Source organism: Phaseolus vulgaris, chromosome 11 (genome assembly GCF_000499845.2).
Source record: "Phaseolus vulgaris cultivar G19833 chromosome 11, P. vulgaris v2.0, whole genome shotgun sequence".
NCBI classification, from domain to species: Eukaryota; Viridiplantae; Streptophyta; class Magnoliopsida; order Fabales; family Fabaceae; genus Phaseolus; species Phaseolus vulgaris.
In genome coordinates, this window is record NC_023749.2 from 49,227,190 (window position 1) to 49,245,665 (window position 18,476).

At 31.6% G+C, this 18,476-nt stretch overlaps 1 protein-coding gene across 2 annotated transcripts; it reads left to right on the top strand.

Annotated features, from left to right (window-relative positions):
* Positions 1–1,133: 1,133 nt before the first annotated feature.
* LOC137824765 (probable fatty acyl-CoA reductase 5) lies at positions 1,134–18,205 on the top strand. 2 transcript variants are annotated; one of them, XM_068630444.1, is made up of 11 exons: positions 1,134–1,226; positions 1,950–2,041; positions 3,826–3,929; positions 4,430–4,632; positions 5,225–5,325; positions 8,769–8,961; positions 15,928–16,089; positions 16,187–16,268; positions 16,394–16,639; positions 17,642–17,694; positions 17,851–18,205. In XM_068630444.1, exons 2-11 carry the CDS (start codon positions 1,960–1,962, stop codon positions 18,032–18,034), a joined length of 1,410 nt encoding a protein of 469 aa, XP_068486545.1. In that variant the 5' UTR covers positions 1,134–1,226; positions 1,950–1,959; the 3' UTR covers positions 18,035–18,205. The 2 variants fall into 2 exon arrangements, with proteins under 2 accessions (XP_068486545.1, XP_068486546.1); XM_068630445.1 differs by lacking the exon at positions 17,642–17,694 and having other exon boundaries at positions 17,851–17,988.
* Positions 18,206–18,476: the final 271 nt, after the last annotated feature.

Consider the following 18,476-nt stretch of genomic DNA (forward strand, 5'->3'; position numbering starts at 1 on the left):
AATATTTTTTCTTTAATTATCCTTTAAGAAGAATTACAAATTAAAAAAAAAAACACTCAATTACCTACAATAACCACACACCTAGTGTATCATAATTCAGTAAAGTAGAAAGAAAAGGAAAGATACTATGTGATGACAAATATTTTCCAAAAGGAAACAAAAAAAACCTATAACATGATCCAACTCTTATTGATTTTAAGCAAGTCTTTTTCAATTATTTGTATCAGTAAGTAGAAAGAAAAGGAAAGATACTATGTGATGACAAATATTTTCCAAAAAGAAACATAGAACCTATAATATAACATGATCAAACTCTTATTGATTTTGAGCAAGTCTTTTTCAATTATTTGTAGTGAATAATATTTTAAGAAACTCTCCTCCAAAAATTGCAAATTTATTTTTATAGAACACTAGTTAGTGTATGTTACATAGAGAAATTGGAAGAGTTACCTTTTTAAAGAGTTTTGGAATTTCTAACTAAAATAATTGATTATTATTAATTATAATTAATTATTATATTCTTCAGTTAATCTAGGAATAATTTTCAATCGATATAATAAATTATTGTTAAACATAATTGATTATTTATAAAAATGTAGCTTTTAAAATTGTTTGACATAATTGATTGTATAATGGATTATGTATAAAATGTGATAATAACATAATATTATTTTCAAATAATCGATTATTTGGTTTCAATTAAAATTAATTTTGGCTTATGAACTTAACCTAATCAGTTATATGTTCATAAAAAAATAGAAAAACAATTTTAAAATAGGTTTTTCTTAAAAACTTTAAAGAGATTGGACCATAATTTATATTTAATAGATAAGGAAGAGAAACCATTAATAAGAGGTGTAGGCATTATCAAAATATCAACACACTATTTTCCCAACAGTTATAATTTATATTATAAAAAATGCCATAGTACTTGAAAATGCCAAAACTATGTTTTTTTTTATCTTTTTATCAGCAAGAAAACAACAACATTATTGTACGACAATTATTGTACAACAATTATTGGTGAAAACTTTATTAACTTTCTGCACACAAATTCAAGTTTTTAATTAAAAACCTAGTAAAAAAAATTCAAACTATGCATTATGAGAAGTCTCTTGGTCTATAAATATGAGAAAGATTCTGAAATTGCAACTTCATCATACTTTAGAGAGTTGTTTTAATCTTCCTAAACTTTCTCATACTTCTTCTCCTTCGTCTTTATCTTGGTATGTCATTTTTCTGCAGATTATTCGATCTATATTATTTTATTTCTTTTTCTATTTCTAACTTCTCCATTGTTCTGCTTCATATTCCTGTAAAATATATCTGTGCTTCAAAAAATTCATTATACTTTATAGTGCCCCATCTTTCTCATCTTTCTGTTAAACTGAGTTAAAATAAAATATGTAAATATCACTTTATTAAAAATACGAAAATCTACTTAAAAATTAGAAAAATTATAGTGACATTCAAGAAACATTACAAGAAAATTATAAAATAGAAATTAATTTTTAGAGACAAAAAATAATTAGTTGCTATAGTGACAAAATTAGATACCATTTTAGAGACTAAAAAATTTTTGATTTCTAAATTAGTTTATATTATTGTTAAATGGTTTATAAACTGGTGTCTAATTAACAATCAAGGTTTTTGCTATCAAATTTAGAATCTAAATAATTGGTAGCAAAATGGTGCTACTTAGACACTAATTTGAAATTCATTTAACAATAATAGAAACTAATTTAGAAACCAAATTTTTTTTAGTATCTAAAATTATCTTTAATTTAGTCATTATAGCAACTAATTATTATTTTTTCTTTAAAAGAGTTATTTATCATTATATTTACCAAATTGGTCAAAATAAATTGTACTTAAAAAATAATGAAAAAAAATTAACCTCATATTACATTTTGTTGGACACTAATTATATTAAAATTTTGTGAAGAAAGATATCTAGCTATGGCTGAGGTTGAAAGCTTCAATGACTTCATCAGAGGAAAGACCATTTTTGTCACAGGTGCAACAGGATTTGTAGGAAAAGGTTTGTGATTTTCTCTTTCTCAATGTCAATTGTTTTTATCCATATTAGGTTTATATCAAAACTTAAACAAATTTTAATTGAGAAGAGGAGTTAAGAGTGATAGATTTTCTTTTAGAGAATACGAAAGTTGTTAATAGTGTAATAATTGGTAAAAGTTAGATACATAACTTACATGTTAATAATTCAACCATTGAATTATAATGATATGTTAATTTGATGGTGTAGGTTAAATTTTATAAGAAAATAAATAATATTAAGATTTCGATCAAATGATTAGTTTTGTATATTTTGATAAGTATGAATTATGTTGATTTTGTTGTATATAGATAAAATATAAATAATTCTGGATTAATTTAAAATTTTGTACACATTATCTATTTAAAAAAAATATATATAACAATAAAATTTAAGAAAAAAAAAATCAATTAAAATTTTCAATTATATATATATATATCAAAATTATATAATATATATTATTTAAAATTATTACTTGTCTATTTTTTTTATCCTTCTTCAACTTTAATAAAAGACATTAATAATCAAGATAATGTAAACTTATAATTAGGAGTGACAATGTGGGTTGACTCGTCCAATATTGGTCTGTCTTGCATTAGCTTGCTTAAGTAATGTGAGTTCAATGTATTGGCTCGTCCTGCATAAGTGATGACTCCAGGTCAGCTCGCCCCGCACAAGGGATGGTTCCCAGATCAGTGTGTCTGCTCGCATAAAAATTAAAATTTTATTAAAAAAAATAAATATCAATTCACTTGTAATATATATAGAAAATAAAAGTTGGAGGAGACAATTTTTTATTTTTATTAAGGTGTTTCTTTCTGCACCCATCAAAATTTCTTCCCGCACCTCATCAATTTCGAAATTTAATTTTCATAGATAAAAGTCAATTCCGAAAATGAAGAAGATATTTTTTTCTTCTGCAATAACCTTTCCAAAACAACTATTTTACCTTCCAGAATCTAAAACAACTATTTTGACTTTCAGAATTCAATTTTTAAAAGTGATGGTGTGCAGGAAGAAATTTGAGGGGTGTAGGAAGAAACACCTTTTTATTATTATGTAGGCTAGCTCGTCTCATTCTGTCCTTGGTTCGTGCGAATTGCAAGTTATGTGGGCGGACCTAAGCGGGTCAACAAGTCAAAATAGTGAGTCTGTCTCGCGTTTTCTTTAGCAGACTGCGAGTTGATCCGCACAACCCGTCTCATATTGTCAATCGTACTTTTAATTTTCTGGTTGAATCCAAAAAATATTTTAAATAGAATTATTAATAATAAAATAGTTTGTAGATATTTGGAATTTAATCTCTCCTTATATATTTATTATATAAGGGATGGATCAAAGTAATATAATTTTTATCAAGGATTCTGTACATCATTCATTAACTTTCAATGGAATCATGTTTTCTCCTTAATATGTAGATTACATATACATACATATATAATTTTATATTTATTTGATATTTTCTTTGTATAAATCAAAATTATTGTAGTCTATATTTTCAAAATATAGTAAAATAGAAATAGTTTGATATTATTTTTTATTGTACAATTTTGAAAAAAAAAATTATATAAAAAAGCAACACAGTATAATTTTTTATTCAACTGGTGGATTGAAAACATTAATATTATTGATAATTTAATAATTGGTGAAAATTACATTAGTGGAATTTGATGTTTCTCCATTTAACCATAATCATTTATTGAGTAAAAATGTTAATAAAAATTTCTCATATTTTAATTTGACTCTTGTTATTGTTATTATTTGTACAGTGTTTGTAGAGAAGATATTAAGGGTTCAACCAGAAATTAAAAGGTTATACCTTCTTATAAGGGCACCAAATTCAGATTTAGCTACCCAACGCTTGCACAATAAGGTACCTATGCAACTTCTATATATATATATATATATATGTACATATTAGTTTTTAATTAATTAATTAATAATTATTATCTTTATATATTAAATTATTTTTTTATAAATAGATATAGTCTACATATGTATTGTTTTTGTTAATTAGATACAAATTTAGAGACTAATTTATAAATTTTATTAATAATAGAAATTATTTTAAATATCAATAATTTCTTTTATCTCTAAAATTAAATCTAAATTTGTTAATATAGTGACTAATTATTTTTTATCTTTAAAATTGATTTATTTGCTTTTAATGATTTAAAATTAATTTTTATATATAAGTTAATTTGAAAAGGCTCTCTTATATCATTTTTTGTAAATCTTTTCCTTTTAACTTATAAATAAAATAACTTTAATTTATGAATAAATTAATTTTATTTTTTCTTATTCTTTATCAAGAGGGTTGTTTAAATATGTTTCTAACCATTATTGTAATTGAATATATTTGAATATGTTGAGGTGTTTGGGAAGGAGTTATTCAAGGTGTTGAAAGAAAAGTGGGGTGCAGATTTTAGATGTTTTATATCAGACAAAGTTGTTGCAGTTGCTGGTGATGTTTCTCTTCAAAACTTGGGAATTAAAGACAAAAACATGTTCAATCAAATGTTGAAAGAGTTAGACATTATAGTACACACTGCTGCAACTACCAACTTTAATGAGAGGTAAATAATTAAATTTCATTTATCTAAAATCAGCAATTGCAAATAAGTATTTTTTTTATTCAGAAATTAACCATTGATGTTTTAATATACTTTTATTTCTCATGCTAAAATCAATTCTTCTTTTTTTTTTATTAAATACAAACTATTCACTTTACCTACTGAAATGTATTTATTTTAGAAGAGTCAAATCCTATAAAACATTTCCATGTACAGTATATTACAAAAAAATATTGCCTTTTTTTTGGGGAGCTAAGTTTTTTAAAAAAATATTATTTTTATCACTTGACAATGATAATGTAGGAAGTTAAAAATTGTAAATATATGTTAAAGCTAAAAATTGATCATAACACCACATGTAGTCATATACAAAGTTATAAATTTGGCTTCTCTATATATAATAGGTAAAGATAAAGTAAATAATTAATGAAAAAAATTTATTCATTAACATATAAAATAATTTTAACAAATAATATTTATTTTTGTTAGTATATCACACTCTTTTTAGTGTGTAAATTGATCATGTAATTGAAAGATTATCTCACTCATATATATATATATATATATATATATATATATATATTATATTTTGCAGATATGATGTTGCAATGAGCACTAACACAATGGGAGCTTTTCATATTGTGAGTTTTGCTAAGAATTGCCATAAAATAGAGATTGTTCTTCACTTATCTACTGGTACGTAATGAACAACTCAAGTAATTAACTTTTGGTGTGAGAACTCAGGTGCTAAATTCACATTTCTTGAGAGAATATGATACAAATAATATTTGTTAAAAATATTCATGAAAATTGATTGAACATATAGTGAACACGATATTACAATTTTATAAATTGAAATCATAAGCATGTTTTTTTGTACTTTACTAAAATAAAATAAAGATTATTATTATAACCATAAATTACTAATTATTGCCTGAATAAAAAAGTAATGAGTAGTGCTTCAATACAAAAAGGAATACTGTAAATTTTTAGTTCCTTGAAAACATACTCATGTGTGGTATACATGATAGTAAAGATGTATAATTTTTTCTCTCTATACTAAAACAAGTAGGTACAAAATCAGTTCCCAAGAAGATGTGTCTACTCATAATTTAAAAGATTGAAATTTTCTAACAAATTGGTAATTATTTAGTTACTATTATGAACTACCACGGTTTGAGTTCAATCAAATTCTGTTGTAATGATTTTAACAACATTAATAAGATTTTACCATACCATGTTTTTCTTTGAACTTATATGTAATAGGTAAAATTGTTGGAAATGAGACTTAGAACTAGAATGTTGGGCTAATTGAACTCCCACCCACTTGCAACATTTATTCCAAACTACAAATGCAATATTTCACTCAAAGAACATGTGCTAGACAATTTCCTCACTTCCATTGCATAAATGACATATTGTGGTACTAAGGTTGACTCTTATCCTAACTAAAATTGACCTTGTCGATACTTTCCTCATCAAACCCTCCAAGCAAACGTTTGAGAATTAAGGAGTACTCAAATATTCCAAAACAAATTGAAGATACTATTGTATTAGCTCAAACAACTATTTTCTAATATAGCATATGCTGACTTAGCAAAGTTAGTTCCATCCTCTTCTCCTAATAATTGTCATTTGCCTTGATTTTCTCTTTTGTAATTGTACAATGTTTATTTCTCCTAGTGAGTAAGTGTATTATTTGTTATCTCTCCCCTTCAAACCTCTCCCTTCCCCACTCCAAGTTCCACTCATAACCATTTTTTGTCCAACTTCCTAATTCTCCTACTGTTTTTTCTTTACTACTAGAAATAGAGAATACACTAGGAAATCTTTGTTTAAGGGTCACCTCACCTAACCATTTGTCCTTCCGTAATTTAATCATGCTCCCTGACCCAACCTTCCTTACAATGTGTTTATCAAACTAGCTTTCAATATCCCCTTTCCCGAACACCTTGCACATGTCCCTCCACCACCAAGATTGGGACTTAACTACATAATGTTGATTTTGGAAATTTGTGTTACCATATTTAGACAAGATAATATCTTTCCATTTTCCTATGGGTTCGACCCCGAGTCTCCATTTAAAAAAGTTGATTCAGATATATTATACTAGACATTATTCTCTTCATTCTATTAGACAACACCTTAGAAATTATTTCATGGAGTACCTCCACCAATGAAATAGGTTTGTATTGTTCTAGCTTAATGGGGTCATTTACTTTTGGTATTAGCACTATGAAAGATACATTACACCCCCTAGGTATTTTCAGAGGTCTCAAAACTCTCAACAACTTGTATAATGTCATACTTAATAATCTCTCAACTGCTCTTGATGAAATTAAAATTAAATCAATCGTGCTTTGGGATCTTAGATCCCTCATATTTCCAAACAACATCCTTAATGTCTTCCTCTGTAATCTTATTAGTCAACATTAAGTCATCCTCTAATGTAAGTGATTGGAATTCTACATTTCCTAGCCTAACCTCATAATCAGGAGATGTTTAAACATAGTTTCAAATAATGTCTTAGTTTTATTCGTGATAACTTTTAGTTCTCACTCTAGCTTTCATTTCATTCCTAGCTCTCCTCCATGTAAATGTAGAATGGTAAAATTTAGAGTTTGTATCTCCCAACCTGATCCATCTAGCTTTCACTTTTTGTTTTAGAATTGAATCTAGCTTATAATTTATTAATTTTAGTTGATTAATTAATTCCATTCTCTTCAATCCCATTTCCTCACTTAAGGCACTAGCATCATCCTTTAGTATTCAACTCTTATATTTCTTTACTAATTTCCATCTTAGCAAGGTGGATACATCCAAAGACCTATCTATTCCATGACTTAAGATCATATTTGAGTTTTTTCAGTATTTTTAAGCTCACTAACCCATTACCTTACTATAAGAATTCCACAGTCCTTTGACTAAGTCAATAAATCCTACAATTGAGTTCCACAATAAAGTGATCATAATGATTTTGGTCCCTAATATTTCATTGATGCTTTTAAGATAATAACAAAGCTATTTTTTAACCATGGTATTGATGTTGTCTTTGTTTGTATCACATTTCCAACCCATCTGTCCCAAGTAGATTTTGATGAAGACACTCCCTTGACAGCTTCTGCATTTGTTTAATTGGATTCTTTCTACCTCTAAACTAGTTTCTTCTTGCCATCACTTCTTTGATATTTCGTGGGTTTGACCTTGGTTGTAACATGTTTAGTGGGTTAACTTTCATTCCCTTTTGTACTGAAGTATATTGACATGGAGTTTAATATTATCAATTTTAATACAATTAGTTCCTTATCCAGTTGCTAATAGAATTTTACAAAATCAAATGATTGAACACCTCGTTCACCCTTTCCCATTTCTAGAAGATTTTGAACATAGCTTTTGGGAAAGTTGGAGAAGAAGAATGATATATACTTATGGAGTTTGATGGTATCTCATTTCCTGGATTTTTCTCTTGGAAGCCACATATTAGGCTTCCTTCCAATTTGATTCACGTTGGTGTTGTGTTGTGTATATAGATTAAAAATAATTATGTCCTTTGGGAAAATAAATTGATGCAACAAATCAACTTTGTGGCTTTCATTTGTTGAGCATCATACATAAAGAAGACAATTTTTTTTTGTTCATTAAGATACCATTGTTTCATGTTTCTATTTTTAGAAATATATGCATATGTTTCATATCTAGTTATATCTAGTTGCATTAAAAATTTATAAGTTTTTTTTTAATGACTTGAATACTCCACAATCACACTTTATATGATAAGTTAATAATAACTATATATTATTTGCCTTCCACAATCACACTTTATATGTTCCCATAAATATGTCTAAATATCAATTAGAAATTTAATTCCTACAAAATAAGGTCAAATAAGAAGTTATGAAAAATAAATAAATTAGATTTTTGTCAAACTTTATAAATTGTCTTATATGTGAGTTTATTTGTTATATTATCTATCTTATGTTTAAATTAATATAACTTAATGCATTACTTTCTAAAGGGTACTTCTAATATTAATGATAAAAGAAAGTAGCACTTCACATTTTAAAAGGGTTAACCCATTATAATGAAGTGATTTTAAGACATTATATCTTGCTAATTAGAGTAAACTTTGTTTTTATTAGCTTACGTGTGTGGGGAGGCAGAAGGAGTTATACTCGAGAAACCCTTACATGGTGATCAGATGAAAAAAGGATCTGCAAAATTAGATATCAAGTTAGAAAAGCAATTGATTGAAGATAAATTAACAGAACTCAGAATGCATGAGACAAATGAAGAAGAAATCAAATCAGTCATGAAAAGTTTTGGACTTGCAAGGTAATTTTTGTTTTAAATAAGGATAAAAATAACACTACAAGAAAATCATTAAATAGAAACCAAATTTAGAGACAAAAAATAATTAGTTGTTATAATGACTAAATTAGAGACCATTTTAGAGACTACAAAAATTATTGGTTTCTAAATTAGTTTCTAATATTGATAGATAAATTCTAAATTGGTATCTAATTAGCTACCAAAGTTTTAATTACCAATTTTTAGCTAATTAGATACAATTTAGAAACGGTTTATCAATAATAGAAACTAATTTAGAAACCAATAATTTTTTTAGTTTCTAAAATGGTCTCTAATTTAGTCACTATATATAGCAACTAATTATTTTTTTTTCTCTAAAATTAATTTCTATTTAGTGATTTTATTGTAGTGTAATACTTGAAATTAATATTTTACTAAATTTTATCTTAGTAAAAATATTGAGATTACAAAATTATGTACGTATGAATGTACCAACTACAAAATATATCATTCAAAATGCCTTGTTTTTTTTTTATCAGCAATAAAAAATCAATAAATGGGAACCACTTCAGGGGTGGTCCAACCCTTTTACAAGCACACATAAAATTTAACTCCTAACTCGACCCCCAAAACCGCCGGTCAAAAGATCAACCAAACCAAGCGCTAACTAGCTTTACCGAATCAGCCGTATACATGCCAAAGGATCCAGAACCCAACAGGGGTAGGAAAAATAAACTTCGCGGGACTTTGCAGCAATCCAAGACCACACCTTTACTTGCGCCGAGGCAAAAACTTCTAACACATCTGTCACTCTTCCATTAAAGACGATCGAGTTCCTATGCTTCCAAATTTCACTCACAATTCCAACCCAAATTGCCCCCCAAACATCATTGACCGAAACAGATGCCTGACTCAACCTGAATTGGATAAAATTTTGCATAGGATCCAAATGGATTACGAACGACACTCCAAGTCACTCAAAGCAAAGACACCAGACCCTCTAAGCAAAGTCACAAACGGCGAACAAGTGACTCGACGACTCGTCGACCTTCCCACACAAGCAGCATACAGGGTTTTCAACCACCACCCCGCGCCTTACCAAATTAACCCTAGTCGCAATCCTATTTTCCAATACCCTCCAGGCCAAGAATACAGCAGAAGGCAAGGCTTTACACCTCCACAACCTACAGTAAATCGGAGAGGGTTCCCCATCACTAACCCTCCTTACCTTGCTATAAGCTGAGTTAACAGTAAAACTTTGAGACCCCTCAACCTTCCAGACCCAACTATCCACCCCTCCCACATCCATCTTCACCCCTTGCAGCAACTGACTCTATTTCTCCTCCAACAACTTCTCCCAGTCAAAGAGGGATCTACGCCAGCACAGATGCCAAATCCAAACACCATTAGACCAGTTCCCGAACTCGGCCACCTTAGCAGCTTTAGTCGTGCTAAGCGAATATAATCTCAGAAACATTCCCTTCAGAGCACCACAATTCAACTAGCTGTCCTCCCAGAATGCCTTGTATTCTCAATGCAGCCCATGCAATACAATATTACATATATATATATATATATATATATATATATAACTGAGATGTAAGTTTTTAAATCTAGTGTTTGGTAATGCATAAAGTCTGAAAACCAGATCTGTAGTTGCTTTTTGCTTCTGCAACGTTTATGTTATCATGTTCCTTTCTATTGCAAAACATCTTCACAGAGTGCAAACAAATTACTCTCACTAGTTTGTGTTACATTTGACCATGTGTGAGTGCTGATAAGGTAGCAAACCTGAAATCCCTGCACATATATAGTATGCTACATGTCTGGACCTACAATTGTGAAACTGAGTGAAAAAGATTAATATGTAACCTACAAAGAAATATCTATTTAGAGTTTAATATGTTTTTCTTCTTTTTACTATAATGTGGAATTGATTTTCGTCCCTATTCTAAATTTTAGATTTTCGTTCCTATTCTAAATTTTAGGCCACGTACTTAAAATAAGAAAAATTATTAGAATGAGTTTTTACAATGGTGTTAACTTTTTTTCTTTTTTGATGTGGCAAATGGACTTCCAAGGTAAGGTAGGCTATATTATAATATTGTAACATTCTCGTATTCCACCAAATTATAACAAACCCACATCCCCATTTCGCAAAACCTCATTCCCACTTTACCTATCACGCTCCATCATTGCAAAATTTCAAACTTAGGCACATTTCAACTACCCCACCAAGTTCCACAACTTCCTGAGGAAGAAGATCCTCCACAATCACAAGGTAATCCCTAATCAAATTCCCAACAACTGTCTTTTTATTTTCGGCAATGGTATTGAATAGAATGGTGTAGAGTTTAGGGGATTTCTATTGTTGATAGTGTGGTTGAAGGTGAAAAACCAAAGTCCAAGCTTTTGGGTGAATCTGTTTTTGTGGAAGTTGGAGAGTTGGGTTGACCAGTACAAGATAGAGATATGAGTATTTACAAGATAGAGATATGAGTATTTACAAGATAGAGATATGAGTATTTGATTTGGTCTTGTGTTCACTATTTATGAAGATTTCCTTAGAGAAAGCAAGAGGGTGCTTGTTAACAAAGAAGAAGAAATTTTGAAAAGAAGTAAGGTTAGACGGGATGTGATTGGGAACTTCCTTGAAGTGAGAAGTAAAATTTTGAATGCTAAGAACATGGCTAGGGAGATGGAGATGAAGGGTGGGAACAATGTGATTGGAAGATGTGTGGTCACATTTATATTAATTATAATAATTATCATAATTATAATATCATATTTTAATATAAACAAAAAATATTAACATTTTTAATTTGTTTTATATAAAAAAAAGTTAAAATTGGTTTAGTTTCAGAACTTTCATGCTAACGTGAACAATGATTCACCGCTGACTGACTAGATGTTATAATATTATTATTTTTTATCAGCAATGAATAAATAAAATTAAAGGGGATACTTCAGGGGTATCCCAACCCATAAACAGTAACCAGAAGTGGACTTCCTAAAAATAACCAACATCGGCGACCACCGACTACACATATGGAGAGCGTCGTTTCATCGATCGGCGATCATGTTGACAGAACGTCACTTCATCAACCGGCGATCATGTTGACCTTTGCATACCTACGGCGACCACCGACTACCCACATGGAGATCGCCGTTCATCTACCGACGATCATGTTGACTTGTATAACTTCAGCAACCTCCGACTACACACAACCGGCGATCATGTTGACCTTTGCATACCTACGGCGACCACCGACTACACACATGGAGATCGCCGGTTCATCGATTCGACGACCACCGACTACGCACGCATGGAGATCGCCATTTCATCGACCGGCGGTCATGTTGACCTTTGCATAACTTCGATGACCACCGACTACACCCGCATGGAGATCGTCGTTTCATCGACCGGCGATCATGTTAACCTTGTATAACTTTGGCGAATCACACAGCCTAGCACATGGCGGAAGTTGCCTCATACAAACCTTGCTGGATTTAAATCTGCACTCATCAGTGAATACCTGGTTTTGCTACAGCCATTTGGGCTCAAACCTACATACATAGGAAGAACGCCAAATAATCCTTCTCTAACTATCCGTCAGTAAACCTTCTGCAGCAAAACCAGCCATAACAGTTCCTCCTTACCCACCCTACACCGTACTGCACCTGCAGAAAGCACCACAGAACCAACTCCTTCAATACTACCTGCCAGACCTTCCATCTCCCCCCACTCAACTGCAACTGGCCACTACACATCTCCTATTTATAGCTGGTAAGACAGGGGATTGGATTCAGCACCCAATCTGTTAACGAGTATGAAAAATTATTGCCTTTGTGTTTCAACCACGACCACGATTTAAGCTGAGCCTTGTGTAGCACTTCTTCCTCGTCCACTACTCCTTGGTGGAACATAACAGAATTTCTATGCTCCCACAAACTCCACACTATGGCTGCCCACACCCCTTTCCAAACTAAATTTTGCTTGTGATTTACCTGGAGCAGATTAAAACTCTCAAAGTGGATCTTAACATCATTGTGTTGGACGAACTCAAGTCCAACCCACTTAAAGCACAAAGTCCATACACGCCACGCATGTTTACATTCTATAAAAAGATATTGATTTGACTCATCCACAGTTTTACACAAGACACATTCAGGGTTGTTAATCTGAACCCCTCTCCTGCTTAGAGCTACTCTTGTCGGTGTTCTGCCCCTAAGCACCCGCCATGCTGTGATCAACACATTAGGGAGTGCCTTTACCTTCCATAGAAGCTTAAACACCTCTACTTGAGGAGTATTTTCCGCCTCCACTAAGCACTCATACGCCGCCCTTCCTGTGTAGCACCCTGACTCGCCACTTCTTCAAACCTGCACATCGTTCACATTCCTAATAACATAAGCATTGGCAATATGACAACTAAGATCAAATTCTAGTGATGCTTCCCATTCAAACCTTTCTCTTCTCCATCTTAAGCGCCATCTCCACTCCGACCCTTCCCACACTCCAACCTCCCCCACCCTTTGACCTTGATCCAGAGAAAGATTATATAGCCTTGGAAAGAGTGTTTTTAGGTTTGTTCTACCCACCCACACATCCTCCCAATATCTGACTTTATCTCCCCCCCTAGTTTCCACCCAACCTGACCTTGAAACCACCCTTCTCCTCCTCCCTCCTTACAAATTTTCTTCAGATCTCTCCACCACCATGACTGATATTTCACCTGTGTCTGCTCCCTACTATTCTCCATTCCGTACTTCGATTCCAACACCTCCTTCCACCTCCCTTTCTCTTCAGATATACACCGCCATTTCCACTTAGCCAGCAGCGCACAATTAAACTTCCGGATCTCTTTGATACCCAGCCCACCTTCCTCACGCTCTTTACACACTTCCTTCCAACTGACCCACGAGATCGACCTTTTCTCCTTGCCCCATCCCCACAAGAACCTCCTTTGAATTCTAATAATGCTCTTACAGACCTCCTCTGGTGCTTTAAAGAGAGACAGGTAGTACAATGGTATAGCAGACAAGACAGATTTTATCAAGCATAACCTACCTGCCATTGATAGGAATCTCCCTCTCCACACACTAAGCCTGGATTTCAGTTTGTTCAGAACAGGCTCCCAAAGCTTTCTCTTCCTTGGGTTACCCCCCACTTCAAGACCCAAATAGCTAAATGGTACACTCATCTGGTCACACCTTAAGGTCTTTGTATAGCTGTCCATTTTGCTTCTTTGCACATTCATACCTCCTAGTTTAGATTTGTGAAAATTGATCTTCAATCCTGAGGCTAACTCAAACCCCCTCAGGATAGATTTTAAGGTAACCACATTCGAGAAGGAGTCCTGACATAAGAACAATGTGTCATCAGCAAACTGGAGAATACCCAATTCCACCTCTTTCCTTCCTATTCTTAGTCCCGTGAATAGCTTAACCTTCATCGCTTGCCTTACTAGCCCTGCGAGCCCTTCAGCTACCACAAGAAAGAGAAATGGGGCAAGAGGATCCCCCTGGCGTAGCCCTCTTGACGGTTTGAACTCTTCCGTTGGACTCCCATTCACAAGCACGGATACTGTTGCACTCTCCAAACAACCTTGGACCCACATTATCCACTTCCTATGGAAACCCATCCTCTGTAGCAAGTCATAAAGAAATTCCCATCTGACAGAGTCATACGCCTTTTCAAAATCCACCTTTAAACACAATCCTGGCTTCCTTCTCCTCTTTAACTCCTCTATCACCTCATTAGCCATCATAACACTATCCAGGATCCCTCTATCCTTGAGAAAGGCCGATTGACAGTCATCAATAATGGCGGGGAGTACCTTCTTAAGCCTACCTGCCATCACCTTTGAGATAATTTTATACATAGAACCTACTAGGGATATAGGTCTGTATTGCTCCAATTTGGTTGGGTCCCTTATTTTGGGTACAAGAGCAACAAATGAGGCATTACAGCCCCTTGGGATTACACCATCCTTATGGAAAAGAGCGAAGGCTTCCACAACTTCATCTTTTATGAACCCCCAACTTTTCTTTATAAAATTCATATTAAAACCGTCTGGTCCTGGGCTCTTCGATCCCTCACAAAGCCAAAGAGCCTCCCTTATTTCTTCCTCGTCGAAGCCAGCAACCAGGGACACATTATCCTCAATGGTGATGGTCTTAAACTCCACCCCATCAAGTCTAACTCCAAAGTCTCTCGCGGCTTTAAATCTATTTTCAAAAAGTCTCTTCGCTTCGATGCGCACCGTACCAGGTTCCTCACACCACAGGCCCCCCACCTCCACCCCCTTCACTTCGTTCCTAAGCCTTCTCCACCTCAAGGAGGAGTTAAAAACCTTAGTGCACGAGTCCCCATTCTTGAACCAGTTCACTCTAGCTTTTTGACAAATAAGGGAATCAATCTTTCTCTCAGTTTCCATCAGCCTACCAACCAAATCATATTTTCTCAGTCTATCAGATTCACCAAGGTCAGCATTACAGTCCCTACAATCCAAGTCCTCTATCTCCTGTAATAGTCCTTCCTTTTTGGTATGCAGGTTTCCAAACACCTCCCGATTCCATATTTTAAGGTCTTCCTTCAGGCACTTCAGCTTCATCTTGATCTTTTGAAACACATCCCCCTGAACAGCATATGACCCCCACTTGTCCTTGATCATGTCACAAAACCCCTTTTCCACTTAGTGAATGTCGAAAGTCTACATAAAAAAAAAGTTACTGTCATTTATTCTATATTTGAAGTTATATAGTTTTTTTTTCATCTCATATTGTCTTATATATTGATTGATATTATCTTATTTATTGAAAGAGTCCTGATGTGTTGATAATTATACATTAGATTATAATTGAAAAAATAAATAATTTTATACTGAGATGGAACAATTTAAATTGAATTGGTCAAATTATAATTGTAAATTGTTGTCTTTCAATATACAATTGTCAAAATAAAATTTTATTTATTTGATAACATAGGGCAAATGTACATGGATGGCCAAACACTTATGTCTTCACCAAAGCAATGGGGGAAATGATTTTAATGAAAATGAAAGGCACTCTACCATTCATCATCATACGCCCTACTATGATAATAAGCACACAATTTGAACCTTTTCCAGGTTGGATTGAAGGTTTCAGGTACTTGTTTATTAACACATATATATCTATTTTGCAAAAAAATAAAATATAATCATTTGGGTGAGTTAAAAAATATTTATAGTTTTTTTTACTACAGAACTATTGACGTTATTGTGTTTCATTATGTAAATGGAACAATGAAAAGCCTTGTCGGAATTGGAGAAACAATTTTAGATGTGGTGAGTTTTACAAATGAATTATGATGATTTTTTATTCAATTAATCTATAAAATTTCTCTTGCTCTCTCTCTACACAAATATTTATTGTAGCATTTAAAAGTTAATTAATTAATAAAGCAATGCAGATACCAGTGGACATGGTGGTGAATTTCATGATAGCAGCATCAATGGCTATTTCCAAAGGTCTATCAAAAAATTTGGTGTACCATGTTGGATCTTCACTGAGAAATCCTTTCACACTCAATGATCTTGTAGATGATATGTATTACTACTTCACAAAATATCCATTTGTTGATGAATATGGAAAGACAATAGTTGTCACCAAGAAATTAACCATATCCTCTCATGTGAATCACCTCTCACAAAATAAGGTATTCTTCTTTCATTAACCTTATGTTACTTAGACTAAATATTTTTTTTATCAGTAAATAATAAAATGAATACATAAGGATATGAAGGAATATCCGTATAAAAAAAACTCTTTCACATAACTTTTTAAAACAAATCATTGTTACAGGAGAGTCCCAAAAATAGAATCTATAACATCATCGACCTTCCCACAATCTGTATAAAAAATGATACCCAATATTAGCTTAAAATTATACTGATAAAAAAATTATCTTAGAATTGTTTTCCAAAAAGATTGACCCAAAAAATTGACTAATTAAGATATTTACAATATCAACAGAGCAAATGAACTAGGATTCTTTAAAAAAACATGCAACATTGTCTTGTAGAGATATATAAAAACAACAACACCCCCATAAAAAATTATACCTAATACTAGCTTAAAATTGTGCTGATAAAAAAAATTTATCTTAAAATTGTTTTCCAAAAAGATTGACCTAAAAAATTGACTAATTAAGATATTTACAATATCAAGAGAGCAAATGAACTATGATTCTTTAAAAAAAACATGCAACATCCTCTTGCAGAGATATATGAAAACAACAACACCCCACGAAATCAACTTTGTACTAATAATTAGTTTATTTTAAAAAAATTTGTACTGAAATTGAATCTTAAATCCTACTTAGATTAAACACTATTTATCATACTCATGAGATTTTGTTATTAATTTTAAAGAAATTTATTAGGAAAATAGCTGCACAATAACAATATCGAACCAAAAATTGAAAAATAAAATCCCACACACTAGGAATATTAGAAGTTATGCTTCATAGGTCTAATAAGTTGTTCCCAGCTATGTAAACCCTAATAACACAAGCCACCAACTAAAGCTTTCTATGTCATATATATGTAAGTAATAACAAATTGCTACAAGCTCCATAAGTAAAATTTCGTTTTTGTGCTCTTTTTTTTTACTAATCCTTTATTCTTTCTTTGATTATAATTCTCTCAATGGATCAAAGGTGGTGATTAAAATTGAAGATTTCTTGAAACCTTTTTCCATGTTTAAGGGCATGTATGTACCACTTACCCTATATATTTATAGTTACTCATATATAAATATATATATATATATATATATATATATATATATATATATATTGTTTTGATGAATTCGATAACATTTTTTGGAGCTTACCCTAATATTTACTTTGAAATGCATTTTAAACAGCTTTGATGACAAGAATGCAGAAAGTTTAAGAATGGTAACAAAGAGGGTTGCTAGTATGGATGGTAGATTTGACTTTGGCTTTGATCCGAAGAGCATTAATTGGAAAGACTACATGATGAATATTCATTTTCCTGGCCTAATGAAGCATTCTATCAAGAAATTATCTATTGGAAGTAAGATGTAATATTATAACGACAAATAGGCTTTTCTGTTTTTTTTAGGGATATTTTAAAATAATTTATTTTTCTTCCTACTATTGCAAAATATAATGCATGACAAGAAGGATATTACTCCATGAACATTCATATGTATTATGTATTTTCATGATATGCTAATTTATTGTGGTGTGAAAGTTATAAGTTGCTCTTAGATTTCGAATTTGTTTCTTGCTTGATATTAGAAAAATTGAAGTTAGGCTCAAAGTTAAATTGGTACCTCAAATGTTGTTGTTATATATAATTTGATTACTTGGTGCCTTTGAATTTTGGAATTTATGTTATGAGTACATTTGATTATTTGGGTTTAGGAAAACATTATATTGTAATATAAAGGGTTGAAGCATTAAAGTGCTCCACATTTATTATTTTTATTGTTGATAAATAAAAATTAATAAAAAGTTATAAATT